At 42.7% G+C, this 24,224-nt stretch overlaps 1 protein-coding gene and 1 long non-coding RNA gene across 6 annotated transcripts in view; one reads left to right on the top strand and one right to left on the bottom strand.

Annotated features, from left to right (window-relative positions):
* The window catches only part of CPEB2 (cytoplasmic polyadenylation element binding protein 2), a 59,402-nt gene extending 56,027 nt beyond the window's left edge, over positions 1 to 3,375 (bottom strand). For all 5 annotated transcript variants that reach the window (XM_061191247.1, XM_061191249.1, XM_061191248.1 and 2 more), the window contains exon 1: positions 1,582 to 3,375. In XM_061191247.1, coding sequence (XP_061047230.1) covers positions 1,582 to 3,264 — 1,683 coding nt within the window. In that variant the 5' untranslated portion in view covers positions 3,265 to 3,375. The remainder of the gene's footprint in view (positions 1 to 1,581) is intronic.
* LOC133092031 (uncharacterized) lies at positions 1,590 to 17,366 on the top strand. The gene is made up of 3 exons (XR_009701012.1): positions 1,590 to 1,724; positions 10,391 to 10,511; positions 17,340 to 17,366. It is a non-coding gene; the product is annotated as an uncharacterized LOC133092031 (long non-coding RNA).
* The last annotated feature ends 6,858 nt before the right edge of the window (positions 17,367 to 24,224 follow it).

The raw sequence follows: 24,224 nt of genomic DNA, 5'->3' as shown, positions 1-24,224 counted from the left end.
TAAGAATACAAAAATACCTACAGATAATTTTCTGTGGCAAGTTTCCAGCTAAAAAACGAAGACACTGACACCCAAAAGACAGTTGTTCAAGATTATGTAAATCATGGAAAAGGGGAATACTATTTCAAAATTACCTATTTTCAACCCTTATAGGCCACATTCTCCTTCCTCAGGAAGAAGCCAGTGATTCAACAAAAACTGTTGTTATTCTGGTTAATTTAAATAAACTGTTAACTATTAACTTTGGTTAATTTAGATAGTATTCACCTTTTTAAAAGGGTAACCCTTAAAAACTTTAAGTGGGCAATGGAAAAAGCTATATGAGTACGTAAGTAGTGGTTAAGGTCCAATCTTGCTTCCCTCTCAATCTTTAATCACGAAATTGGCCTTAGACAGAATGATCACTATAACAAATGCTGACTAGATCAAAAAAGAACAAAATACTCCTTCAATGTCAATTAACCAACCCAGCGGCCACTCAAACGTTGTTTTGAGAGGATAACAAAACAGACCTTGAATCAGAAAGGACCCGGATGAATAAAAAAACCTGCCTGCTGTGATTTCATAATTATACTACCCACTTAAAATACACACACCCTATCATTCAAGATAAGGTTAAGGCCACCAAAAAAAAAAAAAGAAAAGAAAAAAAGTGAAAGTCTTCTCTTCAAGGTAACACACAAATAGCAGACTCGTTTAGTTTTAAAACCTACAGAATAGTACCCAAACATTAAAAAGCACAGAAACTAAAACCGTCTTGGAGCATCTCAGTCAACCATCTGACAGCTCGGGGGACCGACCCACGTCGGGAGGCAGGTGGGCAGGAGGAGCGCGAGCGGGACGCTCCTCGCCGACCCCGGTCCCGGTAGGTTGTGCGGACGGCCACTGCCTCGCCCGCGACAGCTCTCGCCGGCCAATTAAGAATGAAACAAACTCAAAAGAAAAAAAGCTTTTCCGCCCGTTCCCTCATTGGACGACGGCGAAGGGTCACGGGCTGCCTACACGCACCGTCTCCGGTAATCATTCTTCTCCTTCCCGGGTTCGCTTCCCACGGGCGCTCCCCGCCCCTCCCCGAGGCCGCCGCCCGAGCCCACTGGTCCCGCGTCCCCGACCCCAGGTCCTCCGACCCCCGAACCCCGGCCGTCTCGCCGTGTCTCCCGGGCTCGAGGAAGCCGGACGGCCGCTCACTAGGCCAGGGGGCGCCGGCCGGGCCCCGGGGTCGCCCCGTACGAGGGACGAGAGGGACGTCGCGCCCGGCCACCCCCCGCCCCGTCCCCGGCGCCATTCCGCCCCTGCCCTAGACCCACCGCCACGCCGGGGCTTTCGAGGGGGCGCCCGGCCGGGGCCACTTCCAGCGGGACCCGACTCTGGAGCCCCACAGCCCACGGTGGCCACAGCCCTCCCGCCCCGCCGGGGTCCGGTGTCCCGAGTCCCGTCGCCCGTTTCCGCCCTCCGGGTCCTACTCAGTCGGGCGAGGAGCCCTCGCCGCTGCCCCTCGGGGCCGCGCCGGGCCGAGCCCGGTCTCCGGCCGCCCCCGCCCGCGGCGGCCCCGCGGCGCAGCCGGGCCGTCGCCCGCCGTACCTGGTGGTGGTTGTAGGAGTTCCTCTGCTGCAGGAAGGCGGCCGCGGCCGCCTGATGCTGCTGCTGGAGCTGCGGGCTGACGGGTGACCTCCGGCTCTGAGGCTGCTGCGGCGCCGCGGGCGGCGGGGGCTGCTGCTGCTGAGGTAAATTCATGGCGGGCGGCGGTGGCGGGGGCACGGCGGCCGCCGAGAAAGGGCCCCCGAAGCCGCCGCCGCCGCCCCCGCCGCCGCCGCCCGCCGGCACGCTGAGCCCAGCGCAGCCGTGCGGGGACACGGGCGAGAAGCTCGGGAAGAAGGCCGGGTTCATGGACGACGGCAGCCCGGGGTAGAAGCCGTTCTCCGAATCTGGGCTGGGCGGCGGCATGGCGCTGAGCGAGCCGCCGCCGCCGCCGCCGCCGCCACCCGGGGTGGCGGCCGACGAGCCCGGCTGCGGCTGCGGCGGCTGCTGAGGCGGCGGCGGCGGCTGCGGCTGGGGCGGCGGCGGCTGGGGCTGGGGCGGCGGCGACGCGGTCTGCACCGACCAGGGGGTGCCGAAGCCGGGCAGCGGCGGCGGCGGCGACGCGGAGCCACCTCCCCCTCCGCCGCCGGGGGGCCCCCCGCCCCCGCTGCTGCCGCCGCCGCCGCCGCCCGGGTGCGGAAGGTCCGGGCTCTGCAGGCTGCTGAAGGCGCCCGCGCCGAGAGCCCCGCCAGGCAGGAGGTTACTGGGACTGTTGAGCAGAGGATGGTTGGGGGACTCCATGGAGCCCGGCGCGGGGTTCACCGGCGGCGTCGAGGGGGCCAAGCCCGCATTGGGGGGTTCGGCGGCGCTGCCCTCGCCCACGGCCGGGGTCTTGCGAGGGCTGCCCGCGCCTCCGTGACGGCGCCGCGGGGCTGCAGGCGGCGAAGGCTGGAGCTGCGGGAGCGGGGGCAGGTCGGCCGGGCGCTGCTGCGGGGCGAAGTCCTGCGGCGGGAGGTGCTGCGGGTGCGGGAGGCTGAACTGCTGCTGTTGTTGCTGCTGTTGCTGCTGGCGCTGGGCGAGCTGCGCCGGCTGGAGGAGCTGGCCGGGCGGCGGCGGCGAGCCGAACCGGCCGGGGCAGTGGAGCGGCGGCGGCGGCTTCGAGTCCGGAGGGTGGGGAAGGCGGGGAGGGCTGAACTCTTTCCTCTTCTGGCTGCTCAGCTGCTGCTGCTGCCGCTTACTGAAGTCCTGCGGGGAGGAGGTGCGGCAGCAGCAGCAGGAGGAGGCGGAGGAGGAGGGGTGGTGCAGACTCGGTTTGAAGTCCTGGGAGGGGAGGAGGTGGGTCACACCCGCGTTCGTGCCGCCGCCGGGGTGGTGGTTGGGGAGTTTCTCCGTGGCCTCCGCCCCCGAGAGTGGCCGCGCCGGCTGCTGTGTCAGCCTCAGCAGCAGTTCATCCTGCATGGTCTGCTGATGCGCCGGGAACGGGGAGGAAGAGGAAGCGGTGGCGGCCGAGCTGTCCGCGCCGCCGCAGCCGAAGGGGATAGAGAAGGGGGAGGAGGCCTCCGAGAAGCCGGTGACAGGCAACGGCGGCGGCGAGATCGGGACGAAAGGCGTGGCGGAGGGCAGCGGGGCGGCGGCCGCCGCGGCTCCAGCGGCGTAGGGACGGTACGCCCCGCCGCTGAACAGGGACCCGGGACTGCTGCTTCGGAGCCGGGCGGTTTGCAGCACCCCAAACCCTAAGTCCCTCATTTATCAGGCCGGCGGCAGCGGGAGGAGACGCACCCCGTCCGCTGCCCCGCCTAAGAAGCCGCCGGATCTGGGGCGGTGCGGCCTTGGTGGAAGGAGGGGGAGTCAGTGAGAGGGACACCGTGACTGAGCCAGGGGCACCGACTTCGGCCCCGCCACCCCTCGCGGCAATGACCGCCACCTCCCGAGACCTGCTCGGGCGCAGCCGCCGCCGCCCTGGCCGCTTAAGAACCCCGGAACGTGCGTCAGCGCCACCTCACAATCGCACCGCCCCCCGCGGTGCGTCCCGGCACGCGCGGGCTCGAGGCCGCGGCGCCCCCGCTGCCCCGCCCCCGTCCCGCCCCTTATTAATATGCAGGCTCGGCCGGGGCCGCGCGAGCGCTCTCGGGAGGGTGAGAGAGCGCGGGCGCGAGCGGCGCGTTCCTCGGGCTTCCCCTGCGCCCGGGGAAAGGAGAGGCCGGTTGAGGCGGCGGGCGGCCGAAGCGGCCTGTGCGCCCGGTACGAACGCACGAGGGCGAGCAGGCGCGGGGGGCGCGGACGGTTACTGGGCAACCGCCCCTCCCGGCGCTGGGTCCTCGCAGAACCTGCAGCAGGTCGCACGCGCTACTTTCCCCCCGTCCAGTCGCCCTCGGGGCCCTGCCTCCTTGTCACCTCTGCTTCGTCCTCGGTCACAGGAGCCTTGGTTGCAGGGACAGGGGCTACCCTAGGCGGCGCTGGCTCGCGGGGGAAACTGAGGCCGGTTAGTGGCTTTCAATGTCGGCGGCCGCTTGTGTCCCGCAGCGCGAGGGAGCGGGGACCCGGCCCCTGCCGCCCTCCGGGTTCGGGGCAGGAGGCCTCTGGCCGACTCGCCTGTGCGGGGCTCCGCCAGCCTTGCCGACTGCGGAGCGCGTCGCCTACACCTCTGGCCCCACCATGGCTCCGACTCGCAGCCCTCCTCGTCGCCTTAGAAAGCGCCTCCTTTTCGCTCCGGTTTCTGTTTTTAGCTTCTCGTGCCGAGTACTGTTATCCACCTTACCGCAGCCGCGTGAAATTGTTTTCTGTAGGGTAAACACGAAGGCCCGGCCATATACCATACATTTTCACTTAAGTAATGAGGAACAAAGTCCCTGGAACCCACCGCGGCTCCGTGCGGTTATTTACACACAGACATGCATATAATGGGTTCCGAGGCGAGCTCCCTTGGTAACCCTGGGCCCACTCCAAATCCTCCTGTTTCAGAAAGCGTTTCGTGTGCTGCCGTCGGGACTGCAGTGTGTGGGACTCCTCCCCACCACATTCATTCTGGCATCCCCGCCCCTTTCCCCTAGGGAGACTCTAATTTAAACATTTCCGAAGCTTTATGAATTTCCAAGGGAGAAAGATTTCTCACATCAGGGGGGAAAGGAGGTTCTGACTCAGCAACAGACTTGTTGAGGCTTGCAAAATGGAAGGGGAGAGAGAGCTTTCCATGGTAGAGCTCTTGTTGGAAGCAACAGAAGAGGAAGTAAACCTGTGTATTTCCTAAAGAAACATTTTACATAGAGAAAACATATATATATGAGGGTCTAGCTAAAGGAATAGCAGAGGGATCCATACTAGTAAGATATGGATTTCATGTTCCTGTTTTGCAATTTTAACTTTTTCTTGGTGTTTAGAGAAGTGAAACTGTTGAAAATCCTGGAATACAGACTAATAATCTCAAAAGCAATTGAAAATGGGTTCAGATTCTATTTGATTTGGATTTAGAACTGAACTAAGATTAATAGTGTTATAAATTAGCACACTTTTACTGATGTAGGCAAGAGTGTACACTTTTATGAGTCCTCATTCTCTACTAGTTAAATTTCATCTCCTTTTTACTTTGCTTTTGTTACTTCAGTGTTTCAAATTTATATAAATCAGAATAAATACAGAAGAAAGAGGAAAACATTGCAAGGGGAAAATACATTCCATGTATAATGTTTATGTTTAATATCCTGTCTAATAAACTAAGTTTGACATTGCCTTTAAATAAGGAAAAGGTACTTTTTAAAAACAAGTCATAAATGGTTTAGAAATCAGTGGGTACATAGAAAATTGGTTTGAGTTAATAATCTCAAAACCATTTTTAACAATCAAGCAAAATATAAAACTGGAGAATTCCTTTTTTATTCTAAATTACAATGCCTAGAAAATAACCTGAGCTCTTTAGAATTAAAAATATAAATGGCCATTTTCACAGCACCTATTGACATATTACTATTGTTCATTAACATATTTTGCACGGAAAATATTCAGCAACTGAGGCATATAAAGTATTGAAATGAAGAATTTTATTTCTAAGTAAAGTTATATTTGATTGGACTCATCTGCAGATCCAAAGACAGATCTTGAAAATGTAGGCACGAAAATTAGCTCAATCATCCATTAAAATTGCAGTTAGTGCAATGTAAGAAGAGAGAGCATACAGTTTAAAAGCTAAAAGGTGCCATTCTGGGCTGAAGTTTGAATAAAAACAAGATTTCTTAGTGTGCTGAGACTAGTTTTGTTTTAGAGCATTTAGAGCTCTCCAAAACGGAAAAAGCCATCAAGTTTGGTATTATGTAATAAGGTCAAACTTCATATTAAGTACACTAAATTCTGAAGTTCTACTGCCAGATCCTCTACTCACTGCTTTAACATCTGAGAGAGTGTTGTGACGGTCCTGCTTTTTATAGCAAAGAAAGTTATATTCTGAAATCTAGAACTTTTAAGCTGGTGAGTGTCCCATCATTGAAAATATTCCAACATAAAGGTTTCCTATAGTGGAGGTAGAGGTGGGTGGGAGGAGAGGGGTTGTGGCCCTCTAGCAGGTCTAAAGCCAAGTTCTTATGAATCTATATTCTAATCATATTTACATGAAAATATGTCAATTGTATGACCAGTAACTTGTTCCCTGAGTTTAATTTGACTGTCCCTTGTTCATTTCCTCCCACTGCCCTGGGCCAGTGTGTTTAAAAATATTTTGCTGCAACCCAGGACACACACATACACCTGAAATAAAGCTTTTATTAAGCAATTCTTACTCTTGATACATGCAACAAGCTCTTTTAAATTTTTATTTTTTAAAAGAATTGATCACTGAATTGATCTCAAATCACTAAGTTGATTTTAAGACTCACATTTAGGTGTCATGAGCTGAAATTGAAGAACACGGTCATAGAAGGCTATTTCACACTTTCTCTATCTTAAAGCTTCCTCACACCTTCCTCTGTCCTCACTCTCAGCTGCTGAGCTGGCTTTCTATTTCACTGAGAAACTAGAAGCAGTTACAAAGCTTCCCCAGGCCCTCACGGCTCCCTTTTCTAGTCACTGCCTCTGTCCCTGTACACCTCACCTTCCTTCCTGGTACACGGAAGGCCTGTCCATACCCCACTTTCCCGTCTAAGGCCAGCCCCTCCACCCGTACACCAGCTCCTCCTCCCACTTGCTCAGGACACAGCTTCATAGACATCCCAAATTTAACAGGCCCAAAATTGAACTCCCCACCTTGTTAATTCCCATCTGGGTAAACACCACTCCATTGTTCTAGTTGCTTAGGCCGAAAACCTTGGAGTCGTTCTTGACTTCTATTTTTGTTACAGGATATCCAAGCCATCATTACATGCTGCTTGTCCTACCTTTAAGTTATATCCAGAATCCAACTACCTCTCACCACTCCCACCTCAAGCAACCCGGCCCAGGTCACCATTTTTTCTCCTCTGGATTGTTGCTCTCAACTCCTAACTAGTTTCCCAGCTTCTGATCTTGTCTACAGTCTGTTCTCCATGAAGCAGCTGGAATGCTCCTTTCAGACAGATCACATCATCTCCCCTGACGAAATACTTATACTTATCAGAATAAAAGTCAAAACATTTTCAATAACCGAAAGGTTCTTCATGATTGCCTCCTGCCCCTACTAATCCCTCTAACAACTTCTACCCCACAATAGAATGCTTATTTCTTTAATGTACAAGGCCAAGTCGGCCCCAGGGACTTTGCTCTTGCAATTCCCATTGTCTGGAATACTTGTCCTCCTCAATACCAACAGGGCTCACTCTATCAGTTTTCTCATCTCTCTCTCTTTCTCACTTCTTTTGGGTCTCTGCTCAAGCTCATTCTTCTCAGTGATATCTTGCCTGCCCGCTATTGTAAAACAGCAGCACCCTCCCTCCATTCCAGCCTCCTTCTCCCCCCGTAGGTGGTTTGATTTTTCTCCATCTGGCCCACTATGTACTTAAATTGTTTATCTGTCCTCCCTATTAGTTCGCAAGCCACATAAGGGAATATACATTGTTTTGTTCACAGTTGCATCCTCAGCACCTAGAACAATCCTGGCACACAGTAGGCACCCAAGAGTTGTCAAATGCATGCACTGAATGAAGGCATCGTGGAATTAACAAATAGCAGTTTTAAGAACTAATAGCTATAAATATACTGTAGTAATATGGGAGTCCGTTTATCAGTTGCTTGTTTGTTGGCAAGAGCTATCCAAACACCACCCAGATACTCTTAGGAATTATAAGCAAGGCCAGAAAGTTACAGGCATTGACAGGATGCGTGAGTGAGGACAGACAGGGCAGCTCAGGATTTTAACACAAGGGAATAGATAAACCTGGACTCCAAGAGGCAAGACTTCTGTCTTAGGAACATGGAGAAGGATGTAGCCTCCAGCACAGGGGTTCATTACAGGAACTTGAGCAAAGACAGGGAATCAAGACTCCAGCTCATAGAAACAGTGAACCAGTTTAGGCAGCATGGTAATGAGGCCAATTTGATGCTGAGCCTCCATGATGCTGGTTTCTTATTGCTGCCCAGCCTGTGAATGTGTCTGACTCCACAGGATGGGAAAGGATTAGTCAGTAGGTGGGAGCTCATTAGTCTTGGCTTTGGGTTGGAGGAAAAAATAGAACTTAAGGTCTACATTGACCCTGTCCAACTTCAGGGTGCTTTATTGACACAGTATCCCAATGTAACACCATCTTCAATTACTTCTGGTTCTTCCTCCACTTTTCTAAACCTTCCTTCATTCTCTCCTCTACCCTCCTCTCTCTTTACATATCCCTCTTATGTTGGAGTTCCTTAGCTTATATTCTGGGTCTTCTTCTCTACTTCTACATACTCTTTCTAAGTGACTTTATCCACTATCATGTTTTCAAATATCATCTGTCTCAGACCCATGAATTCAATGTGTCCATACCTGAACTTACTGTCTTCTCCCAAACCCGCTCCTCCTCTTTGCTCCCTATCTGGCCGACGGCATCATCACGCAACCAGTTTCTCAAGCTGGAAACTTGTTATCCTCTTCTTCCCTCTCTCACCCTCCAAAAACAATTGCTTACTATACTCTGTCAATTCTGCTGCAGAAATGTTTCTCAAAGGTAGACCCCTTAGCCCTTTCCCCTACCCAAGTCTTAGCTCTGAATTTTTTCTCTGTCCAGCTCTATTGCACAGCCTCTTAGCTGGCTTCCCTACCAGTTCCTCTTCTGAATCTATTCCCTTTAATTGTCCCCAAAAAACAACTATGATCCTGTTACACTGTCCTGTCAATAATCATTCTCTAGCTTCCACAGTATCAAGTCCAAACTTGCTAGTAGACAGGACCCTTCAGAACTTATTTGCAACTTGCCACTTTGCCTTTTTCACCTGTCACTCTCCATACTACCAGATTCTCTGAATCAGCCATGTCGTTTCATAATTCTGGGCCTTTGCACGTGATGTTTCTAGTTCCTGGAATGCCTCTTTTCATCAGCTAATGCTTCCTTTCCTTTCAAGACCCAGTCCAAATGCCATAGCCTTTCCTGACTCCCCCTGGACAGTGAGTTGAGGCCTGTTCTACACTCTTAACATGGTCGTAATAATTTTTTTTACTGTTATAACGTGTCGCATGGACACAACAAGGAAACAATTATGTTTCCTTGGCTATCTGCCCTTTTAGACTGTGAGTTGCTATAGGTCATGGTTTTCTGTATGTATCTCTGCATCTTTCTTGCCTGCCACAGTACCTGGAACATGGTTCCCAATAAATTTTTATTGATTATTAATTGCCCAATTAATAGTGTAGGAAGGATGAAAGGAACGAGAGAAAGAAGAAAGGAAGGCAAAGAAGAGAGAGGGAGGGAGGGAAGGAGGAAAGTGTTTCCAAAGCACACTTAAAAGAAGATGTACCATTTTCTAGAAAACTGTAGCATTATTGAGTTATGGTTGCTGGAGGAACAAAAAATAAAACAAACAGACCATAACAAATAACAAAAAATCTCACTCCCCTTCCCAGCATTTTCTTTGATAATACTAAACTGAAAGCTCCATTCCTTTTTTTTTTTTTTATTTAATTAATTTATTTTTGTCTGTGTTGGGTCTTCATTTCTGTGCGAGGGCTTTCTCTAGTTGCGGCGAGCGGGGGCCACCCTTCATCGCAGTGCGCGGGCCTTTCACTCTCGCGGCCTCTCTTGTTGCGGAGCACAGGCTCCAGACGCGCAGGCTCAGTAGTCGTGGCTCACGGGCCCAGTTGCTCCGCGGCATGTGGGATGTTCCCAGACCAGGGCTCGAACGCGTGTCCCCTGTATTGGCAGGCAGATTCTCAACCACTGCGCCACCAGGGAAGCTCAAAGCTCCGTTCTTGTTATTACAGTCTTCATTACGCTTACTCTGCCATTCCATTTTGACAAAGGGAAGTATCTACAATCTTCCCCTGATGATAAAGTGTAGCCCCAAACACAATAAAAGGTTTTCCAGATGGTGTTACCCTTTTTGAAGCCTGGGAGATTTGTCATTCAACTGCAGTGTTCCCATATAGGGAAGAAGACTTCAATCTCTCCAGTAATTCCTGCCATGATGCTATTGGGCACTTATGTAGACTGACTTAATGTTCCATTCTCACCTTTTATGTTTAGGCCTAGTCAACTTGATTAGATTACAAATCTTTGGAGACAGTGGCCTTACATATTTATTTTCCTAGTTCTTCTTGATGCTTTTATGTATCCATTAACTATCGAGTGCCTACTATGTGCCAGAGACTGCCAGGCACTGGGGATACAACCATGGACAAAACAGAAGACACATATATTATTCTGTGCAGAGTCAGAGATACTGTAAATAAATGTTTGCTGTTGATACTAGTTATGATAATTGCCAGCCCTAATTATCTTGACAGATTCATGAACAGTGAGATTCGAGGCTGAAACCGACCTACTAAATTGGAGTCCTACGTGCTGCAACATCGCCTTGCTAGTCTGGTCATGGGTGGAGCCCTGGGATGCATGTGGGATATAGAGGTAAGGCAAATTCATCAAGAAGGCAGAAACCACACACTGAAACACATTGTAATGCTGGCTTGCAATGCGATTTTCATTTGTTTTCTCCCATACTTGTCACAGTATATTTTGTGAGTAGATAAAGCAAAAGTAAATAATATTTCTATTTTACAGTTGGAAAACCAAAACCCAGGAACAAAATAATTTGCCACAGGTAGTTTCCATAGCCTGGGCTTAATGCCTCCATCTCCCCATTTCTCAGTCTCCTGCTTCATTACTTGGACATAAGGCTATCACCCGAAATATGCAACATATTTGAGCAAAACAACTATGGTGACAAGCCCTAAAAACATTGGTGGCTAGTCTACCAAAGAATAAAGGATGGAAAGGATAACCCTTGAAGCATTCTCAGTAACACCTAACTAAATGAATAACAATTGGCAGTAGTGACTCAGAGTGAAAGCATCTTATTTTCAAAATTCATATCCCATGAAAATTCAGAAATAGTCCTCAAATGTGCTTGCTCATTTTTCTCCTATTAGAAGAATGAGGTCTGACAGTATATATTTGACATACTGCATTTAATTCTTTTCTTTCACATTCTGGAAAGCTAACTCTTTTTATTGATAAATTATTCTATGCAGAGAAAAGTGAAGATGCATTTTGACTAAATACTAAATATTTAGCCTTTATATAGATGAAGGGTATTACGTCTATCAAATTTGATCTTAGAAAGAAGATTAAAATTAGTAAATGTTTATTTTGGAGACTATGAATGTTCAATAAAAAAGAAAAACAGGAGGTTTACTTGGTAGGAGGCATTGATACCAGCCTTTGTGCAAGGGCTGATTAAGTGTAACGACGGTGGATGGAAAGCATTCTGAAGAAAGGGGGTTGTTTGATTTTAGACCAGATTTGTACATCAACCTGATTGCTATCAATTTACTTTTATTCACTGTCTACTTTGTGTCTACATAGGAGTCTAGGACTTTATGTCACCTTTCATCCAAGTTTCATTTATAAAGTGTACATCATTGTATTAAGTTTGTAGACCATATTCCATAACAATACAAAGAAAAATAGATGTCAATTTTCAATAGAAAAATTATAGGTAAACTTTTATGAAAAAAACTTTAGAAGATTTTCATAAAGGCATAAATCATTCATATGAAAATGCTTATGTTTTAGGCTGATCCATATTTAACTCACATTGAGGGACATGGAGGAGGGGTATGTTGCACACAGTGGGGCCTATGGAGTCAGAGACCTGACGTTTAGTCCCAAGTCTTTCTGTTACTGTGTAACTTCAGCAGTTAAGCTTTGGGAACCTCAGTTTTCTCATCTTTGAAGTGAAGGAAGCAATGACCGTCATCTGTGAAGTGGGAGTTGTTGTGAAGATGATTAGCAATATTTTAAATGGAGAGTCTTCTATGACGTTTGACGCAGAATGTATGTTTAAACAAACAAACAAATCTTGACTATCATCTGCCATGCTGCGTAAGGTAAAGAGTAGACTAGAAGGCCAGCTAGAAGAACACACTGGTAGTCCTGCGGGGGGCGGGGGGGTTGATAACAAAAACAAAAGCAAAAAATTACCAAAAACAGGCAAATGGATGGTGATAATGGTAGTAAAATCCCATTAACAGAAATGGAAGGATAAGTCCAAATGAAAAATGGAAAAGGTGAGGAGGCTAAATTCTTCCTACGTTTGAAAGGAAGAAAGAAATTCTAAAAGTTAAATATTAAACGTCTTCAATGACTATTTAATCTCTAAGGAAAACCAGTGATGTAAACAGGGCAAACTCAGGCTTTACGGGCAGAACTGAATTCCAGTACTAGTTCTGACACCTACAGGGTGGAGTGTGTTAGCCTGGGCAGGTTAACTATTGTCAGTCTGTTTTCTCCTCTGATAAATAACATGAAAAATACCTAACGCCATGAGACCACTGGTCTTGAAACTAGGATCCATCCAGATCATCTCAGTCCAATAGAAATATATTGTGAGCTACAAATGCAAGCTACATATGTAATGTGAAATCTCTTAGAAGCCACACTGAAAAAAGGAAAAAGAAGTGGGGGAAGTTAACTTGAGTAATATATTTTTTAACTCAGTATATGCAAAATATTATTTCATTGTGTAATCGATATAGAAGTTATTACTGCATTTGCAGCATCTATTGAGACCTTTGTGGTTTATTCTATTAATATAATGTATTGCACTGATTGAGTTTCAGATGTTAAACCAATCATATATATATATGATTACACACCATGACCAAGAGGAATTTCTCCCAGAAATGCAAGATTGGTTTAACATCTGAAACTCATATAAAAAAAAAAAAATATATATATATATATATATATATATATATGGCTGTATTTGGATTGCTAGTATTTTGTTGAGGATATTTACATCTGTATTTGTAGGGACTATTGATCTGTAGTTTTCTTTTCTTGTCATGTCTTTGTCTGGTTTTGGTCTTAAGGTAATACTGGTCTCATAGAATGAGTTGGGAAGTGTTCCTTCCTCTTCTAAATCTTTGTAAGAGTGTCTGAAGGATTGACATTAATTCTTTTTTAAACGTGTGGTAGAATTCACTAATGAAGCCATCTAGGCCTAGACTTTTCTTTGTGTGAAGATTTAAAATTGCTAATGAAATCTCTTTACTTGTTATAAGTCTATTTGGATTTTTAATTTTTTCTTTTTTCAGTTTCAGTTGTTTGTGTTTTTCTGGGAATTTATCCATTTCATCTAGGTTATCTAATTTGGTGTCATACGATTATTCGTAGTATTCCCTTACAATCCTTTTTAGTTCTGTGAGGTTAGTACTGAGGTCCCCTCTTTTATTCCTGATTTCAGTAATCCGAGTTCTTACTTTTTTTTCTTGGCCAGGCTAGCTAAAGTTTAATTTTGTTGATCTTTTTCAAATCACTAACTTTTGATTTCATTGATGTTCACTATTATTTTTATTCTCTATTTTATTTATTTGTGATCTAATCTTTATTATTTTCTTCCTTTTGCTTGCTTGTTTTAGCTTATTCTTCTTTTTTTAGTTTCTTAAGGTGGAAGTTCAGGTTATCGATTTGAGATCTTTATTCTTCTTATAATTATAAGCATTATAGCTATAAGTTTCCCTCTGATTGCTGTTTGAGCTGCATCTCATGAGTTTTGGTATGTGTGGTTTCATTTTCATTTATCTCAAATTATTTTGTAATTTGCATTGTGATTTCTTCTTTGACTCAATTGTTATTTAGGAGAGTTTTATTTAATTTTCACATATCTGTGAATTTCTCAAATTTCCTTCTATTATTATGACTTTTCATTTCCTTCCATTGTGGTCAAAGAACACTGTATAATTTAAGTACTTTTAAATTTATTGAGGTTTGTTTTATGGCCTCCTAACATATACTCCTAACATATCCTGGAAAATGTTCCATGTGCACTTGAGAAGAATGTGTATTCTGCTTGTTGTTGATTGGAGTGTTCTGTAGGAGTCTGTTATATTTAGTTGGTTTACAGTGTTTACGTTTTCTGTTTCCTTGTTGATCTGCCTGGTTGTTCTACCCATTGTTGAAAATGAGGTATTGAAGTTTTCAAATATTATTGTTGAATTGTCTATGTCACCTTTTAATGTATGTATTTTACGTCATGTTTTGGGGCACTCTCTTGTTGGATGCATTTTGCTTATAATTATTTTGTCTTCATGATGGACTGACCCTTTTATTATATGTCCTTTTTTGTCACTAGTAACAAAATTTGTCTCTAAGTCTATTTTGCCTTATACTACTGTAGCCACTTCAGCTCTATTTTGGATACTCTTTGTATGGGATATATTTCTCTATCCTTTTATTTTCAACTTATTGTGTCTTTGAATCAATTATGTCTCTTGTGATGGCATGTAGTTGGACCATGTTTGCTTCATTTGACCATTCTCTGCCTTTTGACTGGACAGAGACACACATTCTTATTAGAGGAATGATATTATCATTATGTCATAAACTGTACACTCATTGCTATATTACAGATTTGATACTGAGAGCTAACATATTGCTTTACCTTCTTTTTATAATTTATGAAAATGGATTAATCATTCATATTAGATCTATATTATTTTAACCTTGACTACTTTTTATAATCTGTCTTACAGGATTCATTTTGCAACTTATTTCTCATTGTTTTTATAATGTTTCTTGCAATGCTTATTAACATATGTATTTGAATTGAAATAATAAAAGCAGAATTCTTCTGAAAGTGTAATTCAGCTTATTGTTTGCCATGGATATTTTTGTAAATTGACCTAAATATACAGCTCCACAGTTTTGATTTAATGTATATGTATAAAATCCAGGAAGAAAGTATAGTGGGAATGTGAGTTGAAATAGACAAAGGAAAGGCCTAAAATTCCCAAATATTACAAAATAGTTTTTCATATATTTTTAAATAGCTGGTCTTGAGTATTAAATTATAATATTCAAATTTCATTTGATACATTTAAAATGATATAGTAATTATATTTAAAGTGACAATATTAAATATATATTGAAAATTACATCCTTTGTGACAATGTCAACTTATGATAAAAATTTTAGATACCTTAAAATGTACAAGACATTTAAAACTGTTCAAAAATACACAATATTGTTTAAATGTTCAAAATGTCTTCGGGTGATTCTCGAGGAAAAATGTTTGAAGACCAGGTCAAAGAACAAAGGCACTCTAAATTCATCATCTCTGGTTGCCTTATTTACTTTTATATTCCCAATGCCAATCACATCTCCATGACTGAATGAATGAATGGATGTCCTGAATGGTTAACATTACAAATTACACACTTGCTGCCTAAAGAAAGGATGACCCTGGAGGTGGATTTTTCCCTCTCTAGGTTAGATAATTATTAGTTGGTAGGTAGAGAGAGTGGGGTCCTGATGGAAATGAGGAAAGGATACCTACACTCCTGACTTGATAAGACAGCCTTGGGTGACTAACTTTACCCTTGTCAGACTCCAGCAAAATGAGAGAAAGATTGAGACCTAGACTTAAGGGAACCCAATGAAGTATTATACTGAGATCCATACATAACAATTATCTTGAATTCTATAAGCATTTTTTGAGAATCTACTTTTCCACCACTGCTAGCCACTGGGCATGCAAGGAAGAAGACAGAGTATAAAGAAGTCTACTGAAGCAGGGTAAGTGGTGTAAGAGAAACATACTAATTTATAGGTTGAATTATTTGAAATTACTGTTATTTGGCCATTTTTGATCTACCAAAAATATGGTAAATCATATGGTTCAATCTACACGGTATGTGTAAATCTAGGATAAAGAGCAAGAAATCCTGAGGGATTCTGGTTAATCAGGGAAAGCAATATGCAGTCATTGGCATTTGAGCTGGACATTGAAGGATGAAAAAGAAGGATGGTGGATGGATAGCTGGCAGATAGGATATCTGAGATAACAGGATCAACAAGAGCAAGAGTAGAGAGAATTGGAAGGGACATGTGTGTCCTGGAAAGGTACATTGGGTTTTTGTTGAGGCCTGAGAAGTGTGAATAAATGTAGAAAGGAGCCCGAGATTTGAGTTAAGAGTCCTGTAGGCCTAAGAAGATGCTATTGAGTCAGCAATGGGAAGCCACTGAAGGCTTACCACAGGGAGTATTGTGAACAGATATAAGCTTTAGAAGAACTCAGGTGGCTGAATGGGGAATGAGTGATGGGTAGGGAGGTTGAGACTGGAGGCCCAGAGATGCATAGGAAGCTCCTGCAACAGTCAAGATGAACGCAGTAGATGTGTATATGGGTTGAGAAATAGGGCATGTTTCTCAGACAAATTTATCATGGTTTGGTCATTGATTAGGTTGAGGGATTAGTTGTAAGAGGTATAGGTTCAGGAGTGGAGGAAGGGAGTAAGCTACATGGGGATATCCTGCAGTGAGGGTAGAGTTCTGTGCTCTGGGTCTTAGCTCTGAAAGTAGATGCAGTTATCAGGGGAATTTGCCTAGGAAGAGCAGGGAAACAGAGGAAGGCAAAAGGACAGAGCAGGGGATTAGGAATGGATCTGTGCCCTGTGCTTAACTACATTTTATCTTCATCACAACACTTGTTTACCTCAGTGTCTACCCTTCACAAGTCTGTGAGACCTTCAAAGGTGGGAATTAGATCTTGTCTATTCTTCAGCGTTCTCAAAGCTCATACATAGTCAAGGGGTAGCCACTTAAAAAAATCCTTGCTGTTTAGCATAGGGAGCTCCACTCAATATTCTATAATAACCTATATGGGAAAAGAATCTGAAAAAGAATGGTTATATGTATATGTATAACTGAATGATTTCGCTGTACACCTGAAACTAACATAACATTGTAAATCAACTATACTTTAATATAAAATAAAAATTAAATTAGAAAAAGTCCTTGCTGAATCAAATCTTAACTTTTTATGGAATGTTTTCTAGGTTCTTGTCATTGTTTTAAGTGCCATACAGGTGCCCTTCCATTTCATATTTTACAGATGGGGAAACAGAAGCATGCACTTGTTCAAGGTCACAATTAGTGAGTGGGAGCCTGGATTTGAACTCAGGCGGTCTGACACCAGAGGCTGCCGGCACAAAACTCCCATGCATACTCTGGAATGAATAGTCAGAGTGACATCCGTTTGGCACTTTACAGTTTAGGGTTGCTCTCATAGTCAGTTCTAATATCCTCAAAGTAACTTTGTGAGATGGAGGGAGGGGAAAATCTTATTACTGAGTAAATGAAAGTTAAGTGAATTCATGAGGAAACACAGCTAGTAAGTGGCAAAACCAAGCAAAGCCACCATCTTCTGAGTTACAACCCTGTGTTCCGTTTCAGTCTTGCTTCCTGTGAGTCCAGTTGTCTGTCTTATTGCTCAAGAAGATAGAATGCATCAGCAGGTGGCTGGAGAGGGGGGCTGTGGAAGAAGCAGAAATACCTCTTGACTAGCAGGACATGTTTCCTTGAGGGATTTAGGAACTTCGTTCTGGTAAGACTATAAGGTGTTTGTGGGTCAGACTTACTTGTGAAAGCTAACGTGAATGTGAATACGAATAGTCTCTTTTATTAGTAATCATGAATGCTCAGTATTTAGGCACAACTCACATGTAAACAAATGATTGGTTTGTTGATTTTAGATGTAAATGAAAAGTAATCTATTGACTTATCTATTCACCCTTGCTGGGGACATAACCTGGAATCTGTCCTTAGGTGTAATGTCAGGGATCCCTCTACAGTCTAACCACCCCAGCCTCTTTAGAGGCCTCTATGGTTCATTTACTAAGGAGGATAAGATTTGCCCTCTTAATAGGAGACTGGAAAAGAGAACGATGGATATTGAATTTCTATAGGCATTTGTCTAACCTAATCCCCTACCACACATAGACTCTTCTTTGATGGCTGGTCTCCTTAGATAGGAGAGACTCATGAAAGATTTCAAAGGAACTGAAAATGAGATTGATAATAAGCTTCATACTTGTGTTCAGCTCATTTCAGTTTAGAAAAAGAAAAGGGTCGGTGCCTCTGACAGATACTACCTTGTTTGAATTTTATGAGTCCTAGGCAAGGTTGGCCTGTCATTTCTCTGCCATTATACAAGATTGGTTTTCTTGCCAAGTTTCACCATTGCTAATATAGACTCTGAAGCAGCAAATACCACAGAGGATTCGTAGGTGAGACATCTCCTGTTTTGTAAGTAGACATGTTTATTTATACAGAAGGTGAAAGTATATCCTCAGTGTGACCAATATATTTAGTCCCTTAACTTCTGAAATAAGTGCTGTTTTGATAATTATAACAGAAGCACCTACATTTTTCCTGTTTAAAGAAGGGACTAAATTAGTAGTTCTTGTCTATAGTATTAACTAACATATAATATTAACTATTAATTTATAATAAATATAAATGTGTATTTAGGACTCTCTACATGCAATGTGCTATTCTAAATATTTAATCCACTTTACAACTCTATGATAAATACTATTATTGTTTTCATATTAAAGGCAAGTGAACTGAGGCACAGGACTGTTAAGCAGCTGGCTTAAAACTGCAGAGCTAATGATAGAGCCAGAATCCCAGGGGTCCTGATCTTAACTGTGCTAAAATGTTGTGAGTCTAATGACTTTGTCTCCACGAAACTGGAAAAGACTTCTGAGAAGTGGTGGGACATTATAAAAATCTTCTAAAGATGGGAGTAAATTTAGGAAAACGGAGAGATAGAGAACTTAACAAAGTTTGTAAATGAACGCTCTCTTGTGTAGCTTTGAGGGATTCTTCTTCCACTTCTCTCTGACCTTAGGGTTTCACTGAAATCTTGAGCAGGGTCTCTCGATGTAGCAGAGGCATGATGATGTCTTAGGTTTATGAGAAGCTGATGGCTTTGTGCTAGCATGGTTTTCCTGTTGGTCTTACTGAAACCAGCAACCATAGATTCCAACTGCTTCATTCATGCTCACTGATGACACCCCTCTTCTCAGTCAAACACCATACAAATGGATACCATTCCTTCGTTGTTCCCTTTCTCCCTTCCTTCCATTCTCTATGTCAATGAAATTAGTTAAACGAGCCTGATTCTGTGCCAGGGGTTGATGATTAAATAAATACATATGTAAATAAAATAAGACAAGGGTTCCTGACCTTTAAAAAGACTCAAATGTGGCTTTAAAAATGGCCATCTGGGGAATTCCCTGGTGATCCAGTGGTTAGGACTCAGTGCTTTCACTTCCAGGGCCCAGGTTTGATCCCTGGTCAGGGAGCTAAGATCCTGCAAGCCACTCAGTGTGGCCAGATAAAAAAAAAAAAATTGAAAATGGCCATCTGTTCGTAGTGTAAGTAGGTACAAAAGAGGGAATGCTTACCTCCACCTGGGGTGTTGGGAAAGGCTTCATAGAAGAGGTTAGTACTTGAACTGAGTTTTAAAAGATGTGTAGGTTGGGGGTGGGATGGTCAGAGGAAAATGAGAAGAGCATTCCAGGAAGAGGGATCATCAGTAAGAGTAGCAAAGGATTGGAGGAGGAAACAGTAGGACTTGAAGGAAGTGGAGGGAAGATTTCCTGGATGGGGCAGGGGTGTGGGGTGAGGCCATTAGAATAAGGCTGGAGAAGTAGGCAAGGGCCAGACCAGGTATGACAAAGAAAGGAAAATCACTGAAAAATCCACCTCCAGGACCTAAACCCAGCACAACACCTGTATATGGTGATCTTGTTTTAAAAATTCCCTGCAGTTCATCAGATAATATTTGAACTTCAGGGCTTCAGGGATAGTGGATACTTTTATTAACGTATTTTGTGGTATTTTATACACGTCCTGGCAAGATTAACACATCATCGTCTATGAGGAGAGTAGCTAGTGTGAACTTAAGATCAGTTTGATCTTTGATATAAGGTGTAAAGAATTTTTTTTAACAATCACCCCAGAGCTTTTGTATAACACCTGTTTTCAGTTCTAATTTAATGCAAAATATGTTACCAAGATTCAGTATTAATGCCAGCATTATTTCATTCCAAATATTTCCATCCAAGTACTCTTTTTAAAACCAATACATAGTGCTTACTATATGCCAGGCGTTGTTCTAAGCATTTTAGAAATATTAAATCATCCAATGATCTAACAACACAATAAGAGGTAGGTACTGTCATTATCGCTCTTTTACAAATGAGGAAACAGTAGTTGAGTAACTTGCCTGAAGTTACAAAGCTGGTAAGTGGTGGAGCTGGGAGTTGAGTGCAGGCATCTTACTTCAGAGATGCTAGACCATGTCTTTGTTTTGAATTATCATTTATCTACTCTTTCAACTTACTTTTTTTCCAAACTAAATTATTAGACAGGTTTTGAAGTTCTTTTGGTCACTTGTTTAACTGGCATCACACTATATTTTATAAACATTTCAATACAAAGATTACATTCTCATATATTATATATGACATTTATTTTTAAGTTATAGTTCTTGACTCTGGCTACACATTAGAATTACCTAGGGAGCTTTTTTTAAAAAAAAAAATATTGTTGGCCTGAGACGTACCTCCAAGAGATTCTGATTTAATTGGTTTGGGTGAAGCCTGGACATAGTATTTTAAAAACTCCCCAGGTGATTCTAATGTCATCCAGGGTTGAGAACCACTGATATAGATGGATCATTTATTGATTACTTTAGGCACTATGCTACGTATTTTACACATCATTTTTAACATTTTTGTCATTTCACTTGACAACCTGATTAGATAGGTATTATAATTATTGGTGTTTTACAGATGAGGAGATGAAGGAACCAGGAGGTTATATAATTTGTGCAAGATCATACAGCTAATAAATAGCAGAGACAGGATGTATGAGGTAAAACCACATTTTCTTAATCATAATGTGGTTGAGCATCCCATAGCATAAAAATAATTAATATACTGTATCATAAATTAGTTGATCAGCATTCTGGAATCTATTTATTTTACATGTAGGTGCTAAGATGCTGAAAATTTGAAAAATTTAACTGCCTTTCCATTCAGTTTCTTAAAAATACTTTTCAAACCAAATTATGTGTAGTTATATACTTTTTCTGTTACATAGATTTTTATATTATATAATATATTGTTATATATGCCATGCATTTGTTATATTAGTAGACTTTTTATTCTTTTGTATTTCTGCATATGAATACATAAAACATTCTAAATAAGTCTCCAAATACGTAAATACCTTATTAAGACTACTGTATGTTTTCTATTACTACTGAGAAGAAAGTGATACAAAAGCAGTTTATTCTTAGTAGAAAAGATTTGGGTTATACTGTGTGAAGAATTTTCTAACCGTAAGCAGCATCCTCTAGCTAATATACTTTGAACATATTTGCTACATGCCAAGTGAAGTGTCTGCTACTTTCCATGCATTATTTCAGTTATACATTTAATGCATTCATTCATCTCAACCCATCTATATATAGAGTCTGTCATACAGAGTGAAGTAAGTCAGAAAGAGAAAAACAAATACCGTATGCTAACACATATATATGGAATCTAAGGAAAAAAAAAAAAAGGTCATGAAGAACCTAGGGGTAAGACGGGAATAAAGACACAGACCTACTAGAGAATGGACTTGAGGATATGGGGAGGGGGAAGGGTAAGCTGTGACAAAGTGAGAGAGTGGCATGGACATATATACACTACCAAACATAAAATAGATAGCTAGTGGGAAGCAACCGTATAGCACAGGGAGATCAGCTCGGTGGTTTGTGACCACCTAGAGGGGTGGGTTAGGGAGGGTGGGAGGGAGGGAGACGCAAGAGGGAAGAGATATGGGAACATATGTATATGTATAACTGATTCACTTTGTTATAAAGCAGAAACTAACACACCATTGTGGGGCAATTATACTCCAATAACGATGTTAAAAAAAAACCCCAAAACTCCCACGCTTATGTATCTAGCTCAGGACTCCTTTCTGAAATATGAATTTATTTATCCAGCTGCCTACTGATAGCTTCACCCAAATGTTTCATAGATATCTCAAATATAACATGTCCAAAAAGAAACTCTCAATTTTGCTCCATTTTTTTCTTCCCTCAGTCTCTTTTATCTCAGTAAATGGCTCCATCATTTATCCTGTTGCTTCAGGCCAGAAACCTAGAACTCATCCTTGATTCTTTTTGCTGTCCTCCAAAATGGGCTTGATGGTTTCATCTCCAAAATGTGTCTCAAGTCCATCCACTTGTCTACACAGCCACTGCTACCACTATAGTCCATTCATCAGTGTATCTTGAACAGACCATTACGATAGCCTTATAACTGGTCTCCTTGTTTCTTTCCTGTTCTCTTATGATCCATTCTCCACCTTTCACCCTGAAGCCAGTGTTGCAGTCAGGGTCACTATTCACTTGCTAAAAAAATCTTTCAATGCTTTCCTTGCCTTTGCCTACCAGGTCCTGTATGATTTACTGTCAACTCCCATCACTCTCCCCCTCTCTCACTGTGTGCAACCACATTGGTCGTTCAGTTCTTCAGCCACTCCAAAAGTCTTCTTTGGCCCAGCAGACTCTTCCCCCAACTGCATGGCTGGCTCCTCATCTTTCAAGTCTCATCTGAAATGTAATTTCCTCACAGAGACCTTCATGGACCATTTTCTCCAAAATGCCTCCTTTCCCAGACCATTCTTTATTTCCTTATTAGCACTTATCATCACTTATGTGATTTAATTTATTCACTTATTTTATTGTCTATTTATTTCATTGAATGTAAGATCCACGATGGACTCCTATCTGCCTTGTTTTGACTTATCTCCAACTGGTTCCTTAGCATATAGCACAGAATATGCTCACAAAAGAATATATTTTAGTTCTATGTTAAATGAATATAAATGTCATGAATCTTTCTTTGATATGTAATAAAAAACATAGTGATTTCTTCCTGAGATCTTAAAAGAAAATGCTAGTCTAGTGGTTCCCAAACTGTGTTTTATGCAGTGATGAATTAAGAAAAGAAAGCAAGAGCCAAATTTCTGTTGCCAAGATTTTGCTGTTACTGTTAAGTCTATATATAAACAACAACAAGAAAGCCACAGTTTCTATGTCCACTGTCATTTTACCAGACAGAATGATGGAGAGTTAAAGGCATTATGTGCCAAAGACACTATAAAGGTGTAGAAATAGAAATAGTGTGATAGTTTTGAGCAAATAGTAAAATTATTAGAAGAGAGTGACCAATAAAGAACTTGAAGAATTTGATAGGTTTATATAATGGAGAATTTTATATACTATACAAAAGCATTTGAATTTTATCCTATAGGAAGTGAGGCACTCTATAGGATAAAAGAGCTTTAAGCAGGAAAATGACATGCTTCAATTTGCATTTAAAAATTATCATTTTGTGTCCAATGTAGCCAATGGCTTGGAGGGAGATGAGACACAAATCAGTGAATCCAGCTAGAAGGTTGTTATAATCTATGAGCAAGATGGCAGATCTGGCTTGAAGTAAGCAATGACACTGAGGACAAAGGGGAAGGAACAGGTCTCTCCTATTAGCTTTTCTTGGAATGATTTCTGTGAAGCTCCAACAAAGTCGTGTTTCCAGTTTCAGCTTATATCATCCACCTATGGACTTTAGAATGAATTTCCATATTATTTATCTGTTGGCTTCATAGCTATCTTTTTTTGATGACTATACTAAAAAACCCCCACTAAACTATAGAGCCTTCATTGTGAGGATTAAAAGAAGAAATGGATGTGAAAGCACTTTGCAAAGTACTATACAGATGGAAACTATTTTTATTACTACTAAGTCAATGTAGTGTACAAAGAGAAAAATCACTTTCTCACATGTACGCTCTCGTAAGCCAAGTCCCCAGGCAGGATGAATCACTCTTATAACCATAGCACTTTTTTGTACTTTTATCATAACACCTCCATTAATTATAAATTGTTTATGCATTGGTTTTTCCTTGTAGGGTATAAATCCTTTAGAGATGGAGAGATAGTCCTATGAATCTTTGCAGCCTGGTTTGTGGTAGACAGTAAGAGCTCAGTAAATGTTAATTGCATGCATGAATGAACAATTAGTTCCCAGGAAATGATAAAGGCAGATAGTAGGGAGCTGATGGGGACTTTAAAAGTAAAATAAATAATAGAGTAAATGTGTTAAAATGAAATGATTCAGAGTGATTGATGATCATATATTTTCTTTTAGTCAGAAGATGTATATAGATTTACTATATTGCCAAAATACTGTATTAACCTACTCTTAG

This window comes from Eubalaena glacialis, chromosome 5, assembly GCF_028564815.1.
Source record: "Eubalaena glacialis isolate mEubGla1 chromosome 5, mEubGla1.1.hap2.+ XY, whole genome shotgun sequence".
Taxonomy (NCBI): Eukaryota; Metazoa; Chordata; class Mammalia; order Artiodactyla; family Balaenidae; genus Eubalaena; species Eubalaena glacialis.
Note: the sequence above shows the minus strand (reverse complement) of the source record. Positions and strands in the feature narration are given on the sequence as shown.